This window comes from Hypomesus nipponensis, chromosome 23 (assembly GCF_054491055.1).
Source record: "Hypomesus nipponensis isolate SF chromosome 23, ASM5449105v1, whole genome shotgun sequence".
NCBI lineage: Eukaryota > Metazoa > Chordata > Actinopteri > Osmeriformes > Osmeridae > Hypomesus > Hypomesus nipponensis.
Genome location: NC_140383.1, coordinates 7719828 through 7746158, shown reverse-complemented (window position 1 = coordinate 7746158; position 26331 = coordinate 7719828). Strand labels below are relative to the sequence as shown.

Below are 26331 nucleotides of genomic sequence, written 5' to 3'. Positions count from 1 at the left end.
CTGTAGGCTTAACACAGATCTTTTTAAAAATGATTTTATTTATGTCTCACATACTTGTATACAGAGATTTCATTGTATCCTGACATCCTTGACAAATATTCAGCACAGTCCAGCATTCACACACAGTATAAAAGTATAAAGTCGTACACTGAAAAATCGATTCTGTACAAACCTGAAAAAGGTAAAAAATGAATCAACTGTGGGGCTTAAATATTCTTTTTTTTATCTTTAGCTCTAAACCTAACTCTCACTCTCCTCATCTTCTACTGCGGTATAGATGACCTGGTTCCGTCGCTTGATCCTGGGAGTGCTGCCTGTGTTGCTGGGATCTCCCGTTTCTCCGCTAGTGCGTTTTGGGATCCGGACCACCGACGCTTCCTCTTCCCTCTCGCCCGCCGAGATGCCCTGAGATGGGGGGCTCTTGGCAGGGGAGGAGTGGGTGGGTGGAGGCAGACTCATGGAGAGGGACAGGCGGGATGGAGAGGGGTCTGATTTGGGGCTTGGCAAGACCATACGATGTGGGTGGAGACCCACTGAGGGGCTCTCCAAACCCCCTTTCTCCCCCTCAGCGACAACATCTGAACTCTGACCCTCCGATCCTCCTTTTCCCTCGCCCTGCCCCTTTCCCTCTTCCTCCCCCTCCTCTTCCTCCCACTCATCCTCTATGGTGATTTCGTCTGGGTTGAAGGAGTTGGAAAGGCCCGATGTGTCAGTTGGGTATTCACTAGGCTCTTCCACACTCCCTGTGCTACCACCACCATCATCATCCACCTCTTCCTCCTCTCCAGGGGCCACTCTTTGGGGCCCCTGCCCACCTTGTCCAACCAAGGCATAGATATCAGTGAGACCCAGGGTGGCACACAGCTCGGTGGTCTGAGGGTTGGTGCTGCAGCTGGGTTGTGTTTGATGCTGGGGGCGGGCAGGGTCGTAAGCGGGCACAGTACGACTAAAGTTGTCTGGGATTGTCAGCTCTCCTCCCAGGTCACTCACCACCTCCATCATGGCTTCCTCTGATGCCCGGAAGTCCCACCTGGTTAACGCATACACATGGGAACACAGGAATCAGCACACCAGAATGTTGTATTGTTCGTACTGAACAGTATATATTGTGTGAGGTTTGAGCAAGTGGGGCCAGTACAATGCAAGTACACAATGAAGGGAAGGTGTTTTTTGGGGGGTTTCTTTTTGTTTTTCACCTTGTGTGAAGTCCGTTATTCTGGGGTGGGTTCCAGGGGTTAGGAGAGGGCTTCTGTAGGGCATCAGTTGCCTTGAGAATAGCTAGCCACTCTGGGTCATACTCCAAACCCTGGGAGGAGCTTGGCCTGTCAGGCAAGTCCACTATCTAAAACAAAACACATGCATACAAAAGTGATTTTGGTTTCAAAAAACTTGAGCTCCATATTTGGCCTGAGCTGAAAGCTTCCCTCACCTGAAGGAACTCCCTGTAAGGCAGGCACTTGTCCAGTGAGAGGAACTTGGTTGTACGAGGAGCTGCGTCACCTTTAGCCTGAAGGGAAGACAAACCGAGTTGACATACCAGTACTACTGGCCATTTGTGTATTTAAGCGTGTGATTTAACTGAGTACACAGAAAATGGGATCAACTGGACCAATATTGCTCACCATGTGCTGCATTAAGGCAGCAAACTTGACATGCAGGTGAGCAGAGAACCAGTAACTGGGCTGCAGGTGTGCCAGGAGTTCCGCAGCAGCCGGACTGCCCAGAGAATTAGACTCAACCTCCTGACGCAAGAACTTCTTCTTTCGCAGAAGCTCACTTGTGCAACCGTAATGGTAGATCCCACGGGGCCAGTCATGGGTCATGAATATGTCAATGGGCATTTGGAGCTACACAAAAACAAAAACGACAAAGGGGATAGGGTGTTAAAGAACAGGGTTAACAGGTGTTGGGCAAGTGTTCTGAATGCTATGATGGTAATGACTGTCAAAAGACCCTCTAGCGGTTGTCAGTCACCTGTTTGAGTTTGAAGATGTCAATGTTTCGGATGTGGTAAACACTACGCAGGGTGTCTCTGTTGTATGGGGGAAATTCATAGTGCCCTGTGGAAGAGATGTAGGCCTTATTTAGAATCAGAAGGGATTTTATTCGCCATGAATGTTTGCACAAACAAGGAATTTACTTTGGCAGGGAGGTGCATACATTAAACATATAGGAATATTGAATCTTAAATATGTGAACTATACAAAGGGAGCAAAGTCTAGCTAATACTAAGGGGGTCTAGCTAATACGAAGGGGAATACAACATAGAATATAAAATATAAGTAGTAGCCATAATTTACCATCTAATCTAAAAAATACAGAGTGCAAAGAGAACGATACAATAGTGCAAATTGTAGACTCTAGTAGATAACAGACTAGATTAGACTAAATTAGACTAGATTAAACAGAGTAGACTAATAGATAGCATTTGCAGACAAGTCATAAAATGACATATTCAGACAGGCAATAAAGACAGCTTTCAGAGTACACACCTTTCCGGTAGTCGTGAGATTTAAAGATTCCAGACTGTCCACCTATCCGTATTCCTTTATACCGTACAACCCCAGCATAACCTAAGGATAGAGGGATGGAAGGACACATTAACAGCAGGTAAGAATAATATTTAGTGACATGCTGCTATAATAATCAGAGCGTAAGAGGCTGAAGTTCTCACCCAGATAGTAGATGTTGGGAGCAACCCAGCCACCATAGGGGAGCTCCTGAAGGTAGTTGGAAGCCTCATGGTTCCCTCCAATAAAAATGGTCAATACAGGAGCCTTTTTTTCTCCAGAGTAGTACCTGCAAGAACAAACATTCAAAAATGAAACGCGTGCATACTCAATCAAACCAAGTTACTGATGAAAAGCACCACCTACTTGTAGAAGGTTTGCATATGTTTGTACTTGTCAGGTACGGCCATGCACTGCATGTCCCCTTCATTTCGGACAGACTGAAAGTCACCGCAGCACAGCAGCAAGTCCACTTTCACCCCATCCTTCCTCTCCAGGAAGTCAATAGTCTCGTAGATTTTGTCTAGCTCACCATGGCAACATCCTTCCACAGCAATTTTCATGACTGACAACTGCCTGTTGGTCCACGTTTTGTAACGGTACTTTCTACCTCTACTAGAGGGCAAGTTCTAGTGCTCGTTTGTGCACGTTTGACTGGCAGGGTCGGGGCTTCTGTTGTTTTACATATGGCAACCTGGAAAGATACATGTTTTAATCAATTTGAAGTAGAATGCACAATAAACATATTTGCTTCCTGCTAACATGGCATGAATAATAAAATACACGCAGACCGCGTACCAACGTCGTTTGCAACACAACTTTAGCAGTCATGTTGCCCCAAAACTAGCTAACTGCGTATGTAGCAGACATAATTCGTCTCTTTTACTCAGTCCATCCCTGACATGAGTTAGCCTAGCCATGCATCAATAATGGATCTAATTACTCACCACTAAAATGAAAAGTTAGGATATAGCAAACCAATGCTGAAATGTCATGTTAATGCACACAGAGATAATTTTCCCACCCCGTGTGGTTAAACCGACGCGCATGTGCAAAGAGAGTAAATACATTTTCCGTATCGCGCAGCACTTTCAAACAGCAAGGTTATGTGGACATAATCTATTCCTGAAAGTTAAGTCATTACACGTGCGACTTCATTGATTGCGTATTATGAATATGAAGTGGCATTATTAGAATGGGCTAACAAGTAAGCTACTATGAATTCCACACAACCTTTTGCACACATTTTGATTGACTTGGAAACTGGGTCACATGAAATAATACATTTTTATGGAGCGGAAAATGCCTAAGCTGTCAAAAATATATATAGTTTTCAAGTTACAAGTCATTATTATATTTGGTTCAGTGCTGTACATTTAAAATGCAAATTATTGTGTACAAGCAAATACTAATTATGATTTCCAAACCCTATTTCCAGCGAATCAGTCGCAGTATAATGCAAAATATCTGCGCGTTCGCAACTAAATCCCTCAAATTGGCATTTGATTTCTGTTTGTAGCTGGCTCAAGGGGGTTAGCTAGCTTGCAACTGTACAGTCTTCACAATGACAGATGAGCTACAGTCAATAAAATGACCAGACTCAGATCAGATACATTGATGCTCTCTACTCACACACCCCACATAATACTAGTTTAGCAAAGAGTTACTAGCACACCTGAAGTGTTGCTTCATTTAGCTAGCTATATTTACTTTTTAATCTATAGGCAGCTGGTCTGGAGGGCGGAGTGTTTGGAAAGTGCTGCTCCGATTGGGGCGCTCGACAGGGGGAAGAGAGATGGCGTGCTTGTTGGAGGCCCCTCTCCGCATCAGCGTGCTATCTGTGAGTCGCCCTCGAATACACTTCAAAATTAAATACGTGAACTGCGTTTTTGGAAGGAAATGTTGCAAAACTCAAAAAGTATTGTGTTGTGTTAGCTAGCAATGGTTAGCTAGTCGCATAAAGTTGCAAGCTTGATAGGGCTTTACAGCTTGCATGCTAACAAACCAGAAGCAGCAGCAGCAAGGGCGGTCTGCCTGTCAGTGTCACCCGGAATGAGAAGGTTCACTGATTTCGTTTTAGGTCATGATGACATAGTAAGTTATTGCTTATAGAATGTACTGAATTAACACTGCCAGTCTGACATCACCTGGGAGTTTTGCAGCTAGCTAGCTTTTGCTGGTTGGACGGCTACATACTGTGTGGCTAGCTAACTAGCTACTACCAGCTAGCTTTGCCCAGTTGCCAATGCCATTGCTCAATGCTATTGGATCTGTCAAGTGTGATTGTGCAATGTTAAATACCATTTACAGAACTCAGTTTCAGAATGCACACTTAAAGTAGAAAATGTGTTGTCCTTTAGGAACAGTACGTTTGAGATTTGATCGAGGTTTAAAAATAACAAAGCCGGAGATGACAAGAGTAGCTAGCTTGCTAGCTAGTAAAAAACTATCGCATGCTGCTGCTGGGTTGGAAACGCCCCCACCACGTCGTTGAGAACTAGCTACTACTCCTCTCTTTTTTAGTAATATTTATCAGTCAAATCAGTGATTGCAGTGCCATTTGTTACGTAGGAAAGTTCTGGACAAGGCCAGTGACCGTGTCATCAATGTTGCTGATAAACATAAACAGATTTATCAGATGAAAAGCAGTCTCGTGCACTGCTGGATGACACTGAAGGCTTGAACTCGGCGTGTGTGCCAAGAGATAGTCTGTGATGTGATGAGGAGTGGGTTTAGTTCTGGTATGGAGGATCTAAACCAGTCACTTTGTGTAAGAGAGAGAACGTGTGTGTGTATCATGACTTGTTGGTGTGGGTGGGTGGCAGGCTTAGGATGAAGAAGGACAGTACTGTGCTTCAGATTGACTTGTTCTGTATTATTATGTTGCCATGCAGGAGGTCACAGCAACTAGTCGCCACTATGTTGACCGGCTCTTTGACCCCGATCCACAGAAAGTGCTGCAGGGAGTCATGTAAGTAAACACAGGATTTACCTTCTTTCTTTTTAAATGTTTTATGCATCCAGCTGGTGTCTCTTGCTCCGTCTTTTGAGATTGCTATCTGCATGCATGCAACAGCTACTAGTCCTGCAGAAGCACGGTTGTAATTGGTTGAAGCAGCCCTGCTGTGTGCCTCTGTCTGACTTCTGTCTCTACCTCTGAGAGGATAAGAATCTGCCTTGCCAATGATTGGTTCAGTTTGTCAACATGTGACTACTTGTTTGAGGGGGAGAATGTGTCTGATCCATCTGTGACTCGGTCTGTCGGTCAGTCTGTCTGTCTCTGTTTGTGACTGTCCATATCATTGTTCTTCACAGGGGAGTGTGAGACTCTGTCCATGTGGCTTGGACTCAGATCTTTCCAGTTTTATTTTTAACTCTTGAGGCCAAGCTCTGGTTACGGGTTTAGATGGCGCCTAGCTACCTGAATGAAGCAGCTGTACTTTTCCACCAGCCCTAGCCTTAGCCCCAACCCCAAACCCAGGGGCTTGTCTAGTCTCATTTGACCCTGCAATTCAATCTGGCCTCATGATTACCGCATATGTATCAGACACAGTGTCTTAAGTTAAAAGCTTTTTTTATTTGCAATCCAGCTTGTTGTTGATCCGAAAGCCTTCTGAGCCTGTTCTACAGCAGCAGTGTGGCATCAGCTGAGACAGGGGCAGCTTGACTCATGTGACCGTGTGTGTCTTCACAGTGACATGAAGAATGCCGTCATTGGAAACAACAAGCAGAAGGCCAACCTGATTGTCCTGGGAGCTGTGCCCAGGTATCGCTCCCATCCCCTATCTCTCTCTCTCTATCTCTCTTTCTTTCTCTCTCTCTCTCGGTCCCTCCCCCTAGTTTGTGCCCACTCACCCTACTCATATGCCTGTGTTGCTCAATGGAATAGTGATCTGGTAATATATATGTATAAACACCTGTCTTCTTGCCTAATCATCCGTGTGTCTGTTTATGTCTGCGCTCCTGCCCCCGCCTCCCTCTCTCTGCCTCCCTCTCTCTGCCTCCCTCTCTCTGCCTCCCTCTCTCTGCCTCTCTCTCTCTGCCTCTCTCTCTCTGCCTCCCTCTCTCTGCCTCCCTCTCTCTGCCTCTCCCGCTCTGCGTGTGTCCAGGTTACTGTACCTGCTCCAGCAGGGCTCGTCCAGCTCCGAGCTGCGGACCGAGTGTGCAGTGGTGCTGGGCAGCCTGGCCATGGGCACGGAGAACAACATCAAGTCCCTCGTGGACTGCCACATTATCCCCGCCCTGCTGCAAGGTACATCCACACACAGGCACACACGACCTCCCCCCCCCCCCCCGCTCGTGCGCATACGACGTGTGTGACGCGTGTCTCTGCCCACCTCCCTAGGTCTTCTGTGTCCAGACCTCGTCTTCATTGAGGCGTGTCTACGCTGCCTGAGGACCGTGTTCATTAGTCCCGTCACCCCTGTGCAGCTGCTCTACACAGTAAGCCGGACGCGTTTCTCTCTCTCCCGCACGCACGAACGCTCGTCAAGTCATAAACACGTGTTCTCCCCCCCCCCCCGACAGGATCCGACCGTTATCCCACACCTCATGTCTTTGTTGAGTCACTCACAGAAGACCCAGGAGTACATCACCCAGATCTTCTCTCACTGCTGCAAGGTCAGCACACTAGCATCGGTGTCTTTCTGACCCCACAGTCTTTGTGATCCTACAGGGGACCAATGTGTGGGTCTGACCAAACGGGGCTCCTAGGGTCTGGTTGTTAGAGTTGGCGTCGTATTGAAAGTGCAAAGTCAGGACAAACTAAATGTGTCTGTTAAGTGATGTATAAGTGTGTGTTCCTCAGACACCCGAACACCAGACGGTTCTTTTTAACCACGGCGCCATCCAGAACATTGCACCTCTGCTCACCTCTCCCTCCTATAAGGTAATGTGGGTGTGTGCGTGTGTGCGCGCGCGCTGGCAGACAGGCATACTAATTCACACAAATTCACACATCTACATGCAGGGATACACACCTTTGACCTCCGTTCCCTCCTCCACGCTCTCTTTCTCTGTCACAGGTACGGATGCAGGCGTTAAAGTGTTTCTCAGTCCTAGCCTACGAGAACACTCAGGTCTCCATGACACTGGTGAATGGTAAGGAACTCGCGCTTCTCTCACTCTCCTCTCATTCCAGCAGTCCACACTCGATTGCCACGGTCACGCCAGCCGCCAATAGGAAATTGCTACAGTTTGCTGTATCAATACCATGCCATTCAGCCCCCCCCCCCCTCCTCCTCTCTCTGTGTTCTCAGTGCTGGTGGATGGGGAGCTGCTCTCTCAGGTATTTGTCCGAATGATGCAAAGGGATCAGCCTATCGAAATGCAGCTCACCGCAGCCAAATGGTGAGCGAGGACTCTCTCAGACGAGTCCCTAGTTTGACGGCGACAGTGTTGTGGCTTCCCAGAATGACTCCCCCCCCCCCCCCCCCTCTCTCTCTCTCTGCCTCTCTGCCTGTCTGCTCTCCCTCCAGTCTAACCTACATGTGTCGAGCCGGAGCCATCGGGACGGAAGACAGCTGCATTGTTCTAAAGGTCATTCTCGTCATACTCTGTTCTGTTAGAAAGGACGCAGTCAACCTCGTGGAGTGTCTGTCTGTCTTGTCCGTGCATGTGCAGCTAACAGCACCACGTCTCCAGATAAAAGACCTGACAGCGTTGACACGAGGCTGTCTGTGTGTGTGTGTGTGTGTGTGTGTGTGTGTGTGTGTGTGTGTGTGTGTGTGTGCGTGCGTGCAGACCCTGCCGTGCCTGGTGCGGATGTGCAGTAAGGAGCGTCTGCTGGAGGAGCGCGTGGAGGGGGCGGAGACCCTCGCCTACCTGATGGAGCCCGACGTGGAGCTGCAGCGCATCGCCAGCGTCACCGACCACCTGGTGGCCATGCTGGCCGACTACTTCAAGTACCCCAGCTCAGTGAGCGCCATCACGGACATCAAGAGGGTGTGTGTGTGTGTGTGTGTGTGTGTGTGTGTGTATGTGTGTGTGTGTGTGTGTGTGTGTGTGTGTGTGTGTGTGTGTGTGTGTGTGTGTGTGTGTGTGTGTGTGTGTGTGTGTGTGTGTGTGTGTGTGTGTGTGTGTGGGTGGGTGTGTGGGTGTGTGTGTGGGTGTGGGTGTGTGTGAGGTTTACATTTGTATGTCTGCAATGCCGATTGGTGAGGTGAATAACAACGAGAGGAGTAATGGTGACAATGAGTTTTCTCTCGCATCCAGTTGGACCACGACCTGAAGCACGCTCATGAGCTGAGACAAGCGGCCTTCAAGCTGTACGCGTCGCTGGGCTCCAACGACGAGGATATCCGCAAGAAGGTAACCTTCAGTCGGTAACCGCGAGCCCCTGCATGCCGTACGCTAGCGTTTGTGTCTGTCACCGCTGTCTGATGCCTCTCCTCTGTCCCCTGCCCCGCAGATCACCGAGACAGAGAACATGATGGACAGGATAGTAAGCGGCCTGTCAGAATCCAGCATCAAGGTTCGCCTGGCAGCAGTCAGGTAGGTACCCCCCTCCCCTGCTGCCACGTCCTGTTCCCTCTCAGCTCCAAAGGACGTCTTCCTGTCTCCGTTGGGACAGCTCTTGTCAGAGGCCATGTTTTCATGTTGAAATGCGGGACTACAATACCCACACCCATACCCCCCCCCCCCTCCCCCAGGGGCTGTAACACAGGCCGTTTGTGGTTGTGTGCAGGTGTCTCCACAGCCTGTCACGGTCAGTACAACAACTGAGGACGAGTTTCCATGACCACGCCGTGTGGAAGCCCCTTATGAAGGTTTGTGGGGGGTCATTTGTCCTGTCAATTTGTCCATACACATCAAAAAGTATGTAGTTCTTCCAAGAGGGCTTTATCTGTGGTTAGAGAGAGGAACTGTGTGCGTGTGTGTAATACTGGTCTGTGTGTAGTTGTTGCAGAATGCCCCAGATGAGGTGCTGGTCATGGCCTCGTCCACACTATGCAACCTGCTGTTGGAGTTCTCCCCCAGCAAAGAGGTAGGTTCACATGTAGCGTCAGCTGCCCCTCCCTCGACACAGCTGGTATGTTCATACACACGCTAATAATGTGTGTGTGTGTGTGTGTCTCCAGCCTATCCTGGAGTCAGGGGTGATAGAGCTGTTGTGCAGTCTGACCCAGAGTGACAGTCCAGCGTTGAGGGTCAATGGGATCTGGGCCCTGATGGTGAGACTCCACCCCTCTTACCTTCTGGGTGTCCCACCGTCTATGTTCTGAGCAGCACAGACTGACGTGTGTGTGTGTGTGTGTAGAACATGGCGTTCCAGGCCGACCAGAAGGTGAAGGTGGAGATCGTGCGGGTGCTGGGCACGGAGCAGCTGTTCCGTCTCCTCTCTGACCCCGACGCCAACGTCCTGATGAAGACTCTGGGTCTGCTCCGCAACCTGCTGTCCACGCGCCCGGTAAGACGCAACCACACACACACACCACACACACACACATATCTGTTTGGCCCCAGAACTAAGGGCTCCTCTGTCCCCTCAGCACATAGACCAGATCATGAGCTCTCATGGGAAGCAGATCATGCAGGCGGTCACCCTCATCCTGGAGGGAGAGCACAGCATAGAGGTCAAAGAGCAGGTGAGGACCCGTCCACCCTCGTCGTCTCCCCCCCCCCCCCAAGGAGGGAACACTGTCTCAGAGCATACCATGACCCAAGCACCAGTCTGACTTGTCTCTGTCTCTCTGCGTTTCAGACACTCTGCATCCTGGCCAACATCGCCGACGGCAACACGGCCAAGGAACTCATCATGACCAATGACGACATGCTCCAGAAAATCAAATATTACATGGTAGAATCCTCCCAAAATACTAAGACTATTCTAATATACTGGGCCAGTAAGTGTTATTTTATTTGTGTTTATTTTTTATGGACTCTCTATCTCCCCCCCTCTCTCTCTCCCCCCCTCTTGCTTTTTCTTCCCCCCCCTCTCTCTCTCTCTCTGTCTCTCTCTGTGTCTCTCTCTCTCTCTCTGTGCCTCTCTCTGTCTCTCTCACAGGGACACTCAAATGTGAAGCTGCAGCTCGCTGCCACCTTCTGCATCTCCAACCTGATCTGGAACGAGGAGGACGGTGAGGGCCACACTCTGCCAGGTGGTCACATGACGGGGAACTCATTCTGGATGTACAAGTGGGTAGTGATGGTAGATCCAACCAGAGGGTAACTGTCTGTCTGTGTTCTCGCGTGTGTGTGTGCTCGCTCTCAGGTTCCCAGGAGCGTCAGGATAAACTGAGGGACATGGGCTTTGTGGATATCCTGCACAAACTTACCCTAGCGCCAGACCCCAACCTCTGTGACAGGTGAACACTGCTCCGTAACCCTGACCGTCATATCCTTATTGTGCGCCAGTGCGTTCATTCTCGTCATTTCCCTCTACCGTCTCAGAGCGAAGACGGCGATGCAGCAGTATCTGGCGTGACCACGCAGGAGACCCGGACACCAAACTGACTAACAACAAGGGGGTGGACAGCTGCCATCTTTGTTTTCTTTTGTGTTAAAAGTTGAATCTTCAGTTTTGTTTTGTTGCACAAAGACACCTTTCACGCTGTGGCAGCCCTCTCTTACTCTCTCTTACACCCCCACCCCCCCCCCCCCCGACTGGATTACCCCCCTCCACTGCCCGACCGCCCGCCTGCCCACTCCAATCCCCATTTTTGGAGAGGTTGAATGGGAACGGGTGCTGCATAGCAACGGTTTCGAGGGGCGTCAGAGATTGTGGCTTTTCCCAGTGTGAAGAGGACTTTTTTCCTCTTGGACTTCATTTGAAGAAAAAATGTCACTTGCAGCAGCCAGCGCCACCCAGTGGCCTGAAGGCTTTGGTGCTTTGGACTCCCTTCAGAGGAGACTGAAACTGTCTGAGAGCCAGACTAAGGGTCTAACGTGAAGGCGCGGTTGGGGGAGTACATCCTCCTTGTTTTATTTTGCAAAGTAATTATTAATGAATTGATATTTACTATTATTGCTATTTTAAGACGCACTTACGTCACAATAGGGATATGTTTGGAAAAAATACCGCTTATTTTGACATTTTTGGTGTTTTCTTTTTTTGTGGATACATACCTCGTAAATATATATAAATATAACATATAAATATATTTTTTTGATTTTTATTTTCCCCCTTCTCTGATGTCTTTCAGTGTGTATTTGGCCCCTTATTCCTAGAGCATTAGGATGTGAATCCTGTCTTGTATGAAATGTGTACGGTTGAATCTCAATCATTTATCCTTGATTGTTGGAGTTTTGTTCTTAAAACACATTGCAGGAGAGGTTCTAAGCTTCCCCCCCCCCCCCCCCGATGTATTTTGAGAGGAAACTCAAGGAACCAAGGGAAGCTTATTGAGATGTCACCCTAGAATAGGGAAGTACTCTGTGTGTGTGTGTGTGTGGTCTATGGAGAGAATTGATGTGTTCAGGAAGAACCACAAGTGGTTTATCTGCCTGTGTTCCTCCTGTCACCCTCTGTGGAGCCACTGGAAGACCACATCAGAAGAGGCACGGAGAGAGAGAAGGAGCTGCTTGATCCTATGCTTGATTTGTCTCCCACAGGATCTTTCTAGACTGTTCTCACCCTGACATTGTCAACCTTAACGAAGCTCTGATAGAATGAATGAATGTTACTATTGAAATATATGCAGACCTGACAGATTGAACTGGTCTCTGGTGTGTTTTTGTTCACTGGCAAGGGAGGGGTTGGAGATCCCTGTCATTATGTGCCCAGCAGGTCACATGGTGCGGGCTGAGATCTCTTACCGTTGTTGAATGCTACTACAGCCTCATTGACCTTGAATGTTGTTTCAAAGGCACAGGAGAATATGTGTATGACAGCTAACTGTCTACCAGGCAGCTCTACTCCCAGCCCTCATGACCTCTGAACCAGCACAAGAGCCTGTGGTCTTAGAAAGCAACACTTGTCTTTATTCTTGTCTGATATACCTGGTAAAGTTCTGTAACAGTAAATAGTAAAATACATCTGAAGCCTGAGTGCCTCTGGCAGCAGTCTCTGCCAGGACAGAAGCAGGCACATTCCTCATGCAGAAATCTGTGGCATGCATTGAACCCCTGACCCCAGCCCAGCCCCACCTCTCAACCTCATACCTGAAAGACCCACTCCTCCGCGCCACATCCCTCGTTCAAGTGACCCACCCACACCTCTCGACCTCAAAGCTGAAAAACCCACTCATCATCCTTCATTCAAGCAATCGCCCCCCCCCCTCCCCCACCTCGCCAAGCACCCCTTACAGAAAATAGAAACCAAAATCTTCTTGTTTATATTACAAATAGTAGAGTCACCTTGCGTTGTCGCTCACTGTAATGAGTTTGAGCAGTAGATGGATATCTCAGTCCTCTGGTTCTGTCTGACCACACAGGGCTCACATGGCCTGTTTATGTCTTAGAAGCCCAACCACTGACAGTTAATGGGGTTCTAATGCTGTACCCTCATGAAGTGTGTGTGTGTGTGTTACAGGGGCTTCATTGAAAACAAACCCAGTCCGGTAGAACTGAATGCTCAAGGGAAGAGACAGTTTCTCCTGACTGATCATCACTGTGACTGGATCTACCTGTGACCTTGTCTCTATACTGACCTCACTCATAAGGCTGTCTAAGCTCAAAGAAAAAAAAAAAATATTGCCTGGAAATATAAATCAACAACAAAAAATAAATAATTGAATAATTAATAATTTAAAAATTAAATTAAAGTGCAGTGTAACTCATAGCAGTTTGGATGATATATGGATATTTTAACCAACAATAAAATGCTTGTGAATCATGATGGAGATGACTGGAGTGTATGTTTGTGTGTGTGTGTGCACGCACTTGTGTGTGATATAAGGAGAAGGCACAAAAGGCTGGATGGCTGAAGTTTGGATAGATGTGGGTAGACTCCCCCCTCTCTCCTCACCCCAGCCTTCCTAAACTACATCTAGTATCTGTCTTTGGCACACTGACTCTCACGATCTCTGACACCTGGTGCTCAAACACATATCTGGGTGGGTACACAAGCAAAATGGATGTCCTTAAGATTATTGATTGTCTCATAGTGTTTCAAATGGCTTCTGGGTGGAGTGTGAGGGAACGAGGACTATTTGGGATATGTAGTATAGTGTGTTTGTGTGTTTTGTGTACCTAAGTATGCACACCTGCACTTGCAAGTGAATGGAAGTGAATCAACCCACCGCTACTTTTCAAGGAGCAGATGAATTGGACGGCAACGTATTCCAAGATAATAATAATCAAATCAACGTTTTGAACTTTTAGGTCGACCGTGACGGATTCAAGCGACGGCACAGGTAACAACAAACCCCCATGTGAGAGACTAAATAGGAGGGAACATTTCCCAGTCCTGGCTTCATAGAGGCTTCCAGCATCTGAGGCTTCCCAGCACCAGGACAGGAGGATGAAGGAGGAACATTTGTGTTCGATCCACACTGGAGCAATAAATACAATGTCATTGTGTTTAAGTCAAGTTTTGCTTCTACTAATATGGCTACGTAGCAATGTCAAACCAGGCGTCCTGTTAGGTGAGCCCCCGTCCTGGGCGGTCCGATGGAAGGGAGGAACGTGCTGATGGGTTTAGCCTGTGAGGGTGGGGCTACCTCCAGCGAGGTGGTCCAGGGGCTTCAGGCTGATGAAAGACAGCTGCCATGTGCGTCAGGAGCCAATGGACCCAGGCTCCTCCCCCTCTCTTCTTCTGTCTTCCCACCTGGATGGGAACCACACCGACTCAAAGGTGCACTTTCATCATCTCTGCTTCTACGGCCCAGTTCCTCAGTTGGTTTCTCTCTCGCTCTCGCTTTCTCTCTCCCCCCTCTCTCTCTCTCTCTCTCTCTCTGTTTCTCTCTCTTTTTCTCTCTCTCTCTCTGTGTCTCCCTCTGTCACAGAGCTGGCCCCTCCTCGTCTATGAAGCTGATGTGCTCCGTGGAGGATCTTCCCTCCTCCGTCTCCTCCGACTCTGTCCCCCACTCCTGCATCTCAAGCTCCAGCTGCCGCTCCTCTGGTCGGCCCCTGCCCGGCGTGCTCCTCCGCCTCCCCTCCACACAGTCCAGGGAGAACGAAGAGAGGGGGGACGGGTGCGGACAGGAAGGAGGAGGGATGACGGGAGTGGAGGAGGAAGAGGAAGTGCTGGCCCTCGGCCTGTGGTCTCCGGGCGAGGAGGTGAGTGACGCAGGAGCAGAGCAATGGGAAGAGTGCGGGGGCGGGGTGTCCTGGGAGGGGGGCGGGGGCAGGAGGCCCTGGTTGTTGCTGGATTGGCAGGCGGCTCGAGAGTGGTGGGGACCCAAGCAGGGAGAGAGGGAGGGGGAAGAGGACAGAGACAGAGAGAAGGAGAGGGATGGGGACGGCGTGTGGGAGGCCAAAGGGGGTTGGTCCTGGCAGGTGGGGTAGAATCCATTCCTTGGAACAGGGATGTTGGGGAAAACAGGGGGCCCCTCTGCGTCTCCTAGTCCAGGGGAGGGAGGGTTGGAGTGGGCTGGGTTCTTGGAGGGTCTCCCTGGAGATGCCGGGGTCTGGCGCTGGGCCGGAGCCCTCTGTGGTGGCGGGGTGGGAAGAAGACAGCCGGGCAAGTCCACGCCTCCGCTGTCTACTCTGTCCAATAGGGAGCAGGACTGGGCGGGGAGCTGAGGGGAAGAGGGCGGGGCCGGGGGAGGGATCACCACGGGGATGCAGGTGGATGGTAAGACGGTGCTGCAGGGGGGCGGGGTTAGCGTAGGAGTGAGGGTGGTCAGCATCGCTTGAGGTCCCACCAGGAGGAGGGGCCGGAGCAGACGGCTCATTTCCTGGAGCTCTTGGCTCAGCTGACAGACTTGCTTGGAGAGACTGCTCATCTGGGAGGACACACACACACACACAATACACCCTCACTTAGTTTTGATTTTATTCATCTGCTATCCATTTATTCATTATGGTTCTATTGAATTTGTACTTTCATGGCCATGGCATTGCCGAGACACTCACCTCTTCACTCAACTTCAGCACGTTCTTCTTGATCTCTGACTGCTCGAGGCTTCCTACACACACACACACACACACACACACACACACACACAGAGAGTCAGAAACAGTGAGGCAGCATGTGCGTGTATATGTGTGTGTGTGTGTGTGTGTGCATGCGTGTATGTTACCTGGTCCAGGGGAGGGCGGGCCGGCTGGGGACAAACTGGAGCTGAACTCAAACTTCTGGGAGGAGTTGGCATAGATCTCTGTCTCGATACCGTCTACAAATCTTGGAGGAAAAGAAAGAGCATGATGGTGAATGCATCGGTCTTCAGAGAACACAGACATGTAGTGTGCGAATTACGGGGGGGGTTTGGGGGGGTCTGACCCCCCCAAAAGAGGTATAAAAAAACCTGTTTGGGGGGGTTGATACATTTATATTTTGTTCATACCTGTAAATATTACAATATATTTACCATATTCATTTAATAACAGGTTGGCAATTCACAGACATGTTGACTTTATGACCATAGTCAAAACTCATTATAACTCAAGAAACACAGCGTGCGAATGACAAGTGCACAATACAACTCAAGAAATACTACGCTCAAGTGACCTCACTGATATGTAGTATAGTGTGTTTGTATGTTTTGTGTACCTAAGTATGCACACCTGCACTTGCAAGTGAATGGAAGTGAATCAACCCACCGCTACTTTTCAAGGAGCAGATGAATTGGACGGCAACGTATTCCAAGATAATAATAATCAAATCAACGTCTGGGCTGTACTGGGTGCCCTTTACGTCCTGGAGAAGAAGTAGACCCCCCCAGATTGTCATTGTCTAATTTGCACACTGCAGATATGTGGAGCTGAGCTCTGCAGTGGGGTGACCTGCCGTTGCCTCTGAAACCCAGGTGTTGTTCCAACACAACCCCCCCCCCCCTCCCCTAACTCCCCCCCCCCCCCCCCCCCACTAAGAGCGCACCCGCCTGCCAGAATCCACACCTTCCCCACAGGACCCATTTGTGCTATTGTCGTCTAGTTGCCATAGCAGCCTGACCCCCCTCAGGGTGTGAATCATGAGACGTGCAGTTCCTCTGTTCGGCCACCAGGGGATTCACCCGGGCGTACATCAGGGCACACACACACACACTGAATTTCACGACGCTCTCTCTTTCCTCGGTGGGAGCTCATGCATGTGTATTCTAAGAATCCAAGCAGGTGTGCGTGTGTGGGGAGAAGAACATCCTACCTGGGGCTCAGTTCGGGAGGGGCGCTGCAGAAACTGACCACAGGGATCTTCAGGGTGGAGGGCCGGGTGTGTTCAGAGGGGGGGCGGAAGGGACGGGGGGCCAGGAGGGGGGAGCGTAGGGGCGAGTTCAGACCCCTGGTGAGGCGCAGTGGGGAACGGGGGGCGAGGGACACTGAGCTCTGCTCCTCATCGCCTTCCTCATCCTCCTTGATAGAGGGAAGCTTCTTCACCAGGCCTCCATTACTCTCCCAGTCCACCTAGAGGGGGGGGGGGACAAAAGGGAGGGGAGGATAAGGGGGTGAGACAGAACGGGAGGTCATGAGAAAGAGAGCTGCTTTTGAAGCAAGGACATCAGATGTTATTAGCGTCAGGTTAGTGACACATTAGTACCAGTAGGAGGCAGACTCACACAATAGAACACAAATCCTCTTAGTACATACTGCACATCCACAAAAAAACACAAGCCCCATGCCCCCCCTTGCCAACTCTGTTCTTGAATTAATAATTAAGGACATTCCTCGGAGTGGCTTAAAGAGCTCCAAAAATCTAAACGCCGGAATTATCACAAAGCAGGAATTAGCAGGGACAAGACAGCGGGGTGATAGAGCAGGTTCTAAAGCCCACGTTTAATCCTGCAGCAGGGGAGATAAAGAGCACACATACAGAACAAAAGGTCTCTGTGTACACAGCTGAGAGGGAGCGAGGAGGAGGGATGTACAGGCAGAGGAAGAAGGGAAGGAAAGCGACAAAGGGATCGGTAGGGAAAAACGTGTGTTTGTTTTGCTCCTCTATGACAGGGGGCAGGGAGTGTCATGTGGTCACAGCCAGTGATGGTCTATAGGTGTGTGGCAGTACGAGTCTTCCAGTGTTTATAAGTTTTAGCGTGTGCATCTGCTTTGACACAATCAAAGGACAGCTGACCTTTGATTGTGTTACAGGCTTTAGTCAGGTTACGTTTTACAGGAAGGATTATGTTCAATACTTCTCCAAGCTGGCACACCACACACTTTGTTTTCTCGCTCTTTTCTTGTTTTTTTTTTTCCCTTCTCAGTCCTCCCCCGCTTTTCTCCTCCTTCGCAAAACTGAATGTATTTTTAGCTCTGAATTTCTATACTTAGCTCCCAGCCCTCAAGACAACCAAGGGCTGCTTCACGACGAGGGGGAAAGGGATGTGTGTGCACGTGCTGCTTTGGGTGTGAGTGTGTGTGTACAGTGTGTGTGTGTGTGTGTGTGCGTGAGTGTGTAGAGTATTTGCGTGTGTGAGCTTGTGATCGCATTCACATTCTGTGAATGTCACGCTTGCTTGCCATGTCAAGACATTTGTGTCCGCAAATATGCAGGAATGTCTTGGTGAATGAGCATATTTATGTGCATTCTCAGGAGGCCCATTTGCCTGGGTCTGTAACTACAGTTGCAGTCTATGTTTCCCTTCGATGTTGTATTTCTTTGTGAAATGACTAGTTCTTCTTTCAAACAAGGTACACTCACACACAAGAATAGTTCATGGGTGTTGTTGAGATGCATTGCAGTAAGAATCTGCTTGACAAGACAGGGGGTACAGAATGTGCCGTGCCTCCTCCGGCCACTCTGCAGTGTTGCTGTGTGCTCAGAGCTGAGTGGTGCCCCCCGGAACAGTGCACTGGTTGTTGATGTTCCTTGAGATCCAGTCAGTCAAGAGGAAGACAATCAGCCGGGACGCACAGAGACACATCCTATATTCCTCTATCTACACATTCCCTCTGAGTGAAAGCTGTACTAATGGAGATAAAAAAGACTTTTTCTAGTATCTCTCTCTCCCCCCTTCTCTCTCTCTCTCTCTCTCTCTCTCTCTCTCTCTCTCTCTCTCTCTCTCTCTCTCTCTCTCTGTGTGTCTCTCTCTGTGTGTCTCTGTATTCTCTGCTGCGTCGTCCTGTGTACTCACTCCTGCACAGACGGTTTGCTCAAAATGAGAAGAGGCTTTAGGGTCTTCTTCAGTCTACTGCTCGCTAATCTGCCACCTCTCTGCCTCTCTGCCTCTCGGCCTCCTCCTCCTGCATTCACATGTTGGCAGGGAATCTGCCGCAAAGACTCACATTTAGACAATAGATACCACCCAAGGCTCAGTGTGCTCTTTGAATGCTAAATACAAGTATCAACACACACACACACATATTGCTCTGTGTGTGCCGTGCCCTGAAGAAGCAAGCAGCACTGCAGAGCAGAGAGGGAAGGGGAGAGATCTCCATCTCATCCCCCCTCTCCGCTCCCTCTCCTCTTCCTCACCTCTCCTCTCCTCCCCCGCCCCTGCAAAGCTATTTTTATCCTTCAGGATCCAATCTTAGCAGAGGCTGCAGGGGACACAGCCAGTCAGGGAGCGTCCCTGCCTCTCTGATGCTATTCTTAGCAACAGGCCATGCTCCAAACAGCAGCGGAGCTATTTCTGTCCCTCGTTGTTAGACTCTGCTGTAGCGTGTGTGCACATGTGTGTGTGTGTCTGCGTGCGTGAAGGAGGGAAGTAAGGAGCAGGGAGGGAACATGGGAGGACGTGTGCGATTATGCAAACAGTGCATGTGTATTCTAAAGGTGACTCCGCCCGATAAGGACCGGCTCTCTGAGATTCTCCCTGCGTTGTCTTCGCCTCGTTTCGATTACACACACAAGAGCGCGCCCCAAACACACATAAGCACACGTAAATACACTAAGCGCTCCATATTCGCTCGGCGTTCTGTATTGAATAAACAGAGTACAGCTGCGGACTGCTTGTTATGAATGCATGTGATTGGTATTGCCATTGGCTGAGGGGAAGATTGCACCTCACTGTGTGTGTGCGCGCGTGTGTGTGTGTATGTGTGTGTCCTCCATGTTTGGTTTGTAAGTGTGTGTGCGTGTGTCTGTAGAGGGACTTACATCAGCCCCATGGCCCTCTCTTAGGTTGTAGGTCAGGTCGTGTTGGATCTCGCTGATGAACTTCTGGGCGTACTCGGGGTAGAGGCGGAGCACCTCGCGCAGGCCCTTCAGACTGATGTACTGCAGGTCACAGTAGGTCAGGGCCTTCACGTTGGCGTTGGTCTTGATCACCTGCTCTTTGGTCAGGGAGTCTGAGCCAATCAGGTCCCCTTTACCTGTGGGAGACGGCACACACAACCACGCACACACGTAAGTCTCTTTGAAGCAACCGTAGGACGTTGGCGCGGAGAGAGCCTTTCCCGTTATTTCCATTTCAGAAGAGGGAGATCAGAGAGGAGGTGTAGGAGGAGGATCCTGTGCACCTCACTCATTCATTCCACGGAGCTCACATGAAAGGATGGTCACTAGACACCTGCGAACGTGTTCCAGCGCTGGGGTTTACCTCATAGACATGCGGTTTCATATATGTGGTTTGGTCTCAAGGTATTACGTGTGTGTAAATGTGTGTGTGTGGTGCTCACAGATGGGCCAGGTCTGCCTCTTAACCCGCAGTGGCATGGAGAGAAAGGGGGAGTGATATATGGTGCACATAGAAGCCAGTGAAAGAGGGAACAGATGGATGGAGGAGAGGAGACACGGTGCGCATAACAACTTCCATTTCACTCTCGTATCCCTTGTTCACTTTACCCCTCCCCCTCAACACACGCGCCTCATGAGAATAACAAGCTCTTTATCTCACCCCCTTTCTCCAACTCCCATCTCTCTCTTCACTCTCGCTTCACCCTCTCTCTTTCCCAGTCTTTCTTCCCACGTCTCCCCATCCTACCATCCTTCCTCATTTGTCTGGACCTCTTCCTCACCATCTTTTTGACCCCCCTTTTTAGCCCCCGGACAAGCTTTCTGTCTCAGTGGCACAGAGATTGCAGCGCCGAAATATTGAGCGAGTAAATCCTTCATCAAAAGCAATGATAGAACCATTACACAGAGGGGAATCATTTGATGAAGTTTTAACTAAGCCAAAAGCCTTTGTCTCTCCTCTCCTGCCCAACTGAAAGAATGTCTAGAACCATCTATCCCCAGCAGGTAACACACAGGGGCTTAAGTTTCTTTCTGAGCTTTGAATGAATAGATAATACATTAGAGGGGATGTGAACTTTATGTCCTCAGGCTCTCTGGTACCTGTTAACACACTGAAGTCAAAGGAATACTAGAAGATCTGCGTTCATCTGTGTGATTGAAGACGGACTTGAATATGAAGTAGGTCAATGCATGATTTAGAAATGGAAAAATGCTTTTATACTTTTATACTAATACTACTAGACAGTCAAGTGAGATGATCAGGGTACGTAAAATGTGTTTTTATGAGTGAAAATAAACGATTTTTAACATTTCCAATCAATCCCAGTTTTTAAGTATAAACAGATTAGTTAGCAGTAGATTTTCTTTTGGGTGATTAGTGATCTTAGTGATTCCAAATGTAAACCTAAAAGAAGCGATGAGTCAGCTTTGAGCTTACATGCCCCTGGGTTTTGGAACGCCCTATCAGGCAATATCAGAAGCAGAAACCCTAAATACCTTAAAGATACTTCTTAAAACACTCTTATTTAAACTTACCTTCAGTTTGCCTACGATTATATTTTATTTCGTAATACCAGTTTGTTTTCTCTGCATGTGTTTTTCCCTTCTACAGGAAAAACACATGCACTTCTATCTGTTTTGTTCGGGCTTTACTATATATTAATGTACATCACTCTGAGCTGCATTCTCTGTGAGAATAAAAGGGCTTTATAAATAACAATTATTATTATTAGATGACATGATTCCTGTCCTGCAGGGAGCCAGGGGTGAACCTGAGTCCCTGCAGAATCCCAGGCATCTCTCCATCTGTATGCTGGTGTTCCTCACCAGTATTTATAATCAAAGTTTTTAAATAATGCAATATGCATCCATTATTCATTCTGATTAACCAGCCTTGTGGTTCGCCTGCTCACTGATGTGGGACGTGATTAGAGGATCGAGGGGGGCAGGGATTTGGGTATAAATCCTGACTATGAATAAATACTGACTATGAAACACACAGTGTTGTATGGACAAACACACACACACGCACACACACACATGCACACACACACACACGCACACACACACATGCACACACACACACACACACACACACACACATGCGCACACACACACACATGCGCACACACACACACATGCACAAACAAAGAAACACACACATATATTGTGCTGATGTATGGGTACAGCCACACAGGTCATCAATTCAACCCCTTTTGACCTTTAAAGAGCCTGACGTGTAAATCTATGTCGAGGGGTAGGAGAGGAGAGGAACTGTAATCATGCTCACTAGAGATGAGACATAAAACAAAAATTCACATCTAATAAAAGAAAGAAGATGTGTTGGTTTCTCTGAGCTAACGTAAGAGCAGCCTAGGAAGCAGAGAGCATGGCCGTGTCATGTGACAACATAACCCAGGCCCAACACCAACACAGTCTCTAGCCTGTCTGCAGGACACTCTCCAACATCATTCTAGGCTCTATTGAACCATGCACCTTCCCTCACACCCCCAACAGGCTACGCGCACACACACACACACGCACACACACACACACACACACACACAGGCACGCATCGAGCACACACACAGACACACACACATAAACAAACCCTCTAGCCCCCTATGACCCTCTTTCTAGAATATGCTGTATCTCTTTTTCTCTCTCTCTATGGCTTTCTCTTCTTCTCTTATGGATCCATACAGGCTCATAATGCAATGCTTTCGGTACGTGCCTCCACTACATATAGGGTTGCAATCAAAAGGCATTCTGAGTGTGATTGAAGACTGAGCTTATCTCTCGTCCCTGTGCTGCACAGCCAACCACTCGGAGCACGGAGCCTGGCTCGCACACCAACACACAGGGACAGTCTTCTCACCTCGTGGCATGCATACATGAACACAGACAGCTTCACACACACCCCACTCACATGCACAAGACAAGGCACACGTATATCATTTCTATATTATAGTTCAGTGCCTATACACTACTACACACATTCACACAAGAGAAAGCCACACTTTAACCACACACACACACACACACACACATTTTGCTATCGCGGGTTGTCTTCCTTGAAGGCTTCCCTGCTGTTACTTGGTTTCAGTGTCAGAAGCGAGGAATACAGTTGAACTATCAATCTCCGATGAGACGCATTCCAGTGATGGGAGGGGGGGTCCTGCGGTGAGGTGCATGTGCTAACCGCAAGCTTGCTGCCGTGTGCCGTCTGTCTGGCAGTGTAGAGGAGCGGTGAGCTGGAGACGACATGTGCGGTAAGATATGGGAATTAGCCTACAGGGAAGGGAGGCTCTTCACACCAGCTAGCAGGATTACTCTGCATAATTCACTGGCTAAACGGGCTGAAACACGGTATGACTGAATGTGTATGTGAGGTAGAGGAAATGACAGAGAGAGAGATTAAGAGTGAGAGAAAGTTAGGAAGAGAGGAGAGCGAAAAAGTGTGTGTGCGGGAGGTAGGGAGAACACGAGGGAAAGAGAAAGGGTGTGCGTCTCGCTTCCATCCATTCTTGCTGTCTTCTTTCCCCCTTTCTACCGATTTCTCCTGCCACTGTGTCTAAGAGGAAATTCTGCTCTGTGAAATTGACTTGACGGTGGCCCTCCTCTCTCTCTCTCTCTCTCTCTCTCTCTCTCTCTCTCTCTCTCTCTCTCTCTCTCTCTCTCTCTCTCTCTCTCTCTTTCTCTCGCTCTCTCTCTCTCTCTCTCTTTCTCTCTCGCTCTCTCTCTCTCTCTCTCTCGCTCGTTCTATCTCTCTCTCTGTCTCTCTCTCTCTCTCTCTCTCTCTCTCTCTCTCTCTCTCTCCACTCTACTGACAAGTGATCCGCAGTCGCACACTCCCACATCTGTGAGTGTGTTTAGGCTTCTGAGAGTGTGTGTAGGCCTCTGTGAATGTGGATCTGAAACCATGTGAGTGCGTATACGATTGTGCATTTGTATGAGTGTAATAGTTTAAGGTTATCCTTTCGCATCATTACTAAGGCTTGCCTAAATGTTCAGGCTGACTGGTGACCTCATCAATTCCATATTTGATTATTCATTAGCAGCAGCAGCCAAGCACCTAGAGTTAGTTCTAAGTTGTAATTAGATGGTGCACACACGAGTCCATCCATAGCCAGGATAGCTCAGGCATTCTTCAAGGAGATCTGTCAGGTCACTAGCTTCTCTCTTTGCGTAACTGACTGGTGGTATCAGGGTTAACTGGGGGTGTGAATAGTCTGATTGAGTTCAGACTTGGTTGAACCCTTGTGTAGATAATGAAATTACAATTATGTGCAGTGTTGTGGTGGTGCAGTGTTGTAGTAGAGACCTATCCAGTGTTGTAGTACAAACTAGGGGTGTAACAAACACTTACCTCACAATTCGATACGTATCGCGATACTGGATTCACGATACGATATGTGTCAGGACTTTTTAAAATATATTTTTTATTTAAACTGAAATTCAAATAACAGATGTATTTCCAAAACAACTCATTTCAATAACTTTCTATGTTTTACACACAGCTTAGTGAACTCGGTTAAAGCAATTTCTGTGAATGCACGCGTGACGCAGGTAGCTCAACCAACACGATAAAACGGATAAAACTATGATACATATTGTAAAAAAGTTGGCATCACGGTACATGATACCACAACATACTGTTCCACCCCTAGTAGAAACCTACCCAGTATAGCCAGGACAGTGTTGTCCTTGAGGACCTCCATAGACCCAGAGCAGACGAAGTAGATGGCCTGCAGGGCATCTCCCTGGCGGATGAGGAACTCTCCGGGGGCGCAGAAGGACGTCTTGATGATGAGGGACAGGGAGCGCAGGCACCCCCTGCTGGCCGACTCAAACAGGGGCAGCTGCAGCAGCTCCTTGTTCAAGTGCATGGCAATGTCGGCCCGCAGCTCGTCCGGGAAGTCCTTCAGCAGCTACGGAGGGAGAAGAGAGAGGGGTGAGAGGAGGGCAGAGGGAGGGGTGAGAGGAGGGCAGAGAGAGGGGTGAGAGGAGGGCAGAGGGAGGGGTGAGAGGAGGGCAGAGGGAGGGGTGAGAGGAGGGCAGAGGGAGGGGTGAGAAGGAGGGCAGAGGGGAGGGGTGAGAGAGGAGGGCAGAGAGAGAGGGGTGAGAGGAGGGCAGAGAGAGGGATGAGAGACTGAGATCAGGATGAAAGCTAAAGTTTGGGCGCGCGTGTGCCGTGTGTAAAAGTCAGACGAGAGGGTTTTCTTGAGAGGAAGCCAGATGACAGATGAAAGGGAGCACTATCGATGGTCAGAGCGGGAAGAGGTAGGAAAGAAAATTGTGAAATTAAGTCAAGGTTGAGAGAGAAAATACCAGAATAAGTGCAGGCTGGAAGCACAAAGTCAACAAGAACCACTGAAGAGCGGGTGAGGTCGGCGAGAGAGAAAGGGGAAGAGGAAAAAAAACAGCAAGATGAAAGACAAAGAAGAGACGCCGTGAAGGATAAGGAGGGAAGTGCAGAGAAACGCGTGGAAGAAGGAGGGGCGGGCAGTTGCCGGTGGGGTTGTCCAGTGTCTGGTGTGAGTCAGTGTCCGGTCAGCGTGTGGCGTGTTGTGACAGCGCCGCTCACCTCGTTGACGTCGATGCCGTTGTTGACCGACCAGGTGGTTTGGAAACACTCGAGCATGCGCTGCTCCAGGGCCTTGGGCAGGCGGTGCACTCTGATGAAGTCCTTCAGGTCCTTGGTGCGCGTGTGGTACAGGGAGCGCCGCGAGTACATCCTCTGGATGATGGCCGTCACGTTCCCGAACACCACCGCGTGCATCAGGGCTGGAGCCGGACGACACGGGAGAGGGGGGTTGAGTGACCGTGTGATCGTGTGTGCGTCCCCCAAAGAGCCTGACAGAAAGCCCGGGAGCATGTGTGTATGCGTGTGGGTTCAGTATGTGTGGACCAAGCACTGTGATAGGAGCATACATGAACACATATACAGGACACACCGCAATACATATAGCCTCCCAGTCCTCCAACTCCTTCTCCCACACGCTCTGTGACTGCCCCCCTTTCCACCCTATCCCCCTACGTCTGACAGCTCCCGCCGAGAGGAGAGAGTGGAGGCTCCAGTCTGACAGTGATCTGATCTAAACAGGCTCCCCTCTGCCTGTGCATCCACTGGGGCACCGACCCACCACTGAGCACACACTGATGGAACTGGTGTGTGTGTGTGTGTGTGTGTGTGTATGTGTATGCATGTGTGTGTGTGTGTGTGTGTGTGCGAGTTTGAAGGCAGCAAACGAGGGTGTCTGAGGGAGTGTGTGAGGGAGAGAGATGTGGATCGTTAGCTGTCAGATCTTTTCAACCCAGTGGAGGCTAGTTCCTAGAGTCCTTCTCTACCCCCCTCAACCACTCTATCCTCTTCGCTCAGTGTCTCTCTTGCTTTTTCACACTCTTTCCTCTCTTCTCCCCGCTTCTCTCTTTATCGCTCTCTGTTTCAACTGCCCTATTAGGGCTTTACGGGTGTCAGATGGCTGAGCTGTTAGGGAGTCGGGCTATTAATCAGAAGGTTCTTGGTTCGATTCCTGGCTGTGCCAAACGACATTGTGTCCTTGGGCAAGGCACTTCACCCTACTTGCTTCGAGGGGAATGTCTCTGTACTTACTGTAAGTCGCTCTGGATAAGAGCGTCTGCTAAAGGACTAAATGTAAATTAGCG

General features: G+C 49.2%; 3 protein-coding genes across 8 annotated transcripts in view; 1 reads left to right on the top strand and 2 right to left on the bottom strand.

Moving 5' to 3' along the window:
- Positions 1-20: 20 nt before the first annotated feature.
- Positions 21-3604, bottom strand: dbr1 (debranching RNA lariats 1). Its single transcript, XM_084688311.1, has 9 exons — positions 3458-3604; positions 2877-3204; positions 2675-2799; positions 2493-2573; positions 1975-2060; positions 1623-1847; positions 1430-1507; positions 1197-1342; positions 21-1030 (listed from the first exon to the last, which is right to left on the bottom strand). Exons 2-9 carry the CDS (start codon positions 3071-3073, stop codon positions 241-243), a joined length of 1728 nt encoding a protein of 575 aa, XP_084544437.1. The 5' UTR covers positions 3074-3204; positions 3458-3604; the 3' UTR covers positions 21-240.
- A 428-nt stretch (positions 3605-4032) lies between these two features.
- On the top strand, positions 4033-13287 carry armc8 (armadillo repeat containing 8). Of its 5 annotated transcripts, none has more exons than XM_084688310.1 (22): positions 4036-4350; positions 5405-5481; positions 6205-6276; positions 6620-6762; positions 6856-6953; positions 7038-7130; positions 7318-7398; positions 7535-7610; positions 7769-7859; positions 7988-8048; positions 8253-8453; positions 8724-8819; positions 8920-9002; positions 9196-9277; positions 9409-9495; positions 9590-9682; positions 9769-9918; positions 10001-10096; positions 10213-10308; positions 10516-10588; positions 10723-10816; positions 10902-12166. In XM_084688310.1, the coding sequence occupies exons 1-22, from the start codon at positions 4306-4308 to the stop codon at positions 10933-10935; spliced, it is 2022 nt and encodes a 673-aa protein (XP_084544436.1). In that variant the 5' UTR covers positions 4036-4305; the 3' UTR covers positions 10936-12166. The 5 variants fall into 5 exon arrangements, with proteins under 5 accessions (XP_084544435.1, XP_084544432.1, XP_084544436.1 ...); XM_084688308.1 differs by having other exon boundaries at positions 10516-10609; XM_084688309.1 differs by lacking the exons at positions 10723-10816; positions 10902-12166 and adding an exon at positions 12982-13287 and having other exon boundaries at positions 4033-4350; positions 8253-8426; positions 10516-10646.
- Positions 13288-14389: 1102 nt separating this feature from the next.
- The window catches only part of kcnh3 (potassium voltage-gated channel, subfamily H (eag-related), member 3), a 62006-nt gene continuing 50064 nt past the window's right edge, over positions 14390-26331 (bottom strand). For both annotated transcript variants that reach the window (XM_084688305.1, XM_084688304.1), the window contains exons 9-15: positions 25250-25449; positions 24344-24593; positions 19585-19799; positions 16699-16955; positions 15635-15735; positions 15468-15520; positions 14390-15337 (exon numbers count right to left, since the gene is read on the bottom strand). In XM_084688305.1, coding sequence (XP_084544431.1) covers positions 14390-15337; positions 15468-15520; positions 15635-15735; positions 16699-16955; positions 19585-19799; positions 24344-24593; positions 25250-25449 — 2024 coding nt within the window. The remainder of the gene's footprint in view (positions 15338-15467; positions 15521-15634; positions 15736-16698; positions 16956-19584; positions 19800-24343; positions 24594-25249; positions 25450-26331) is intronic.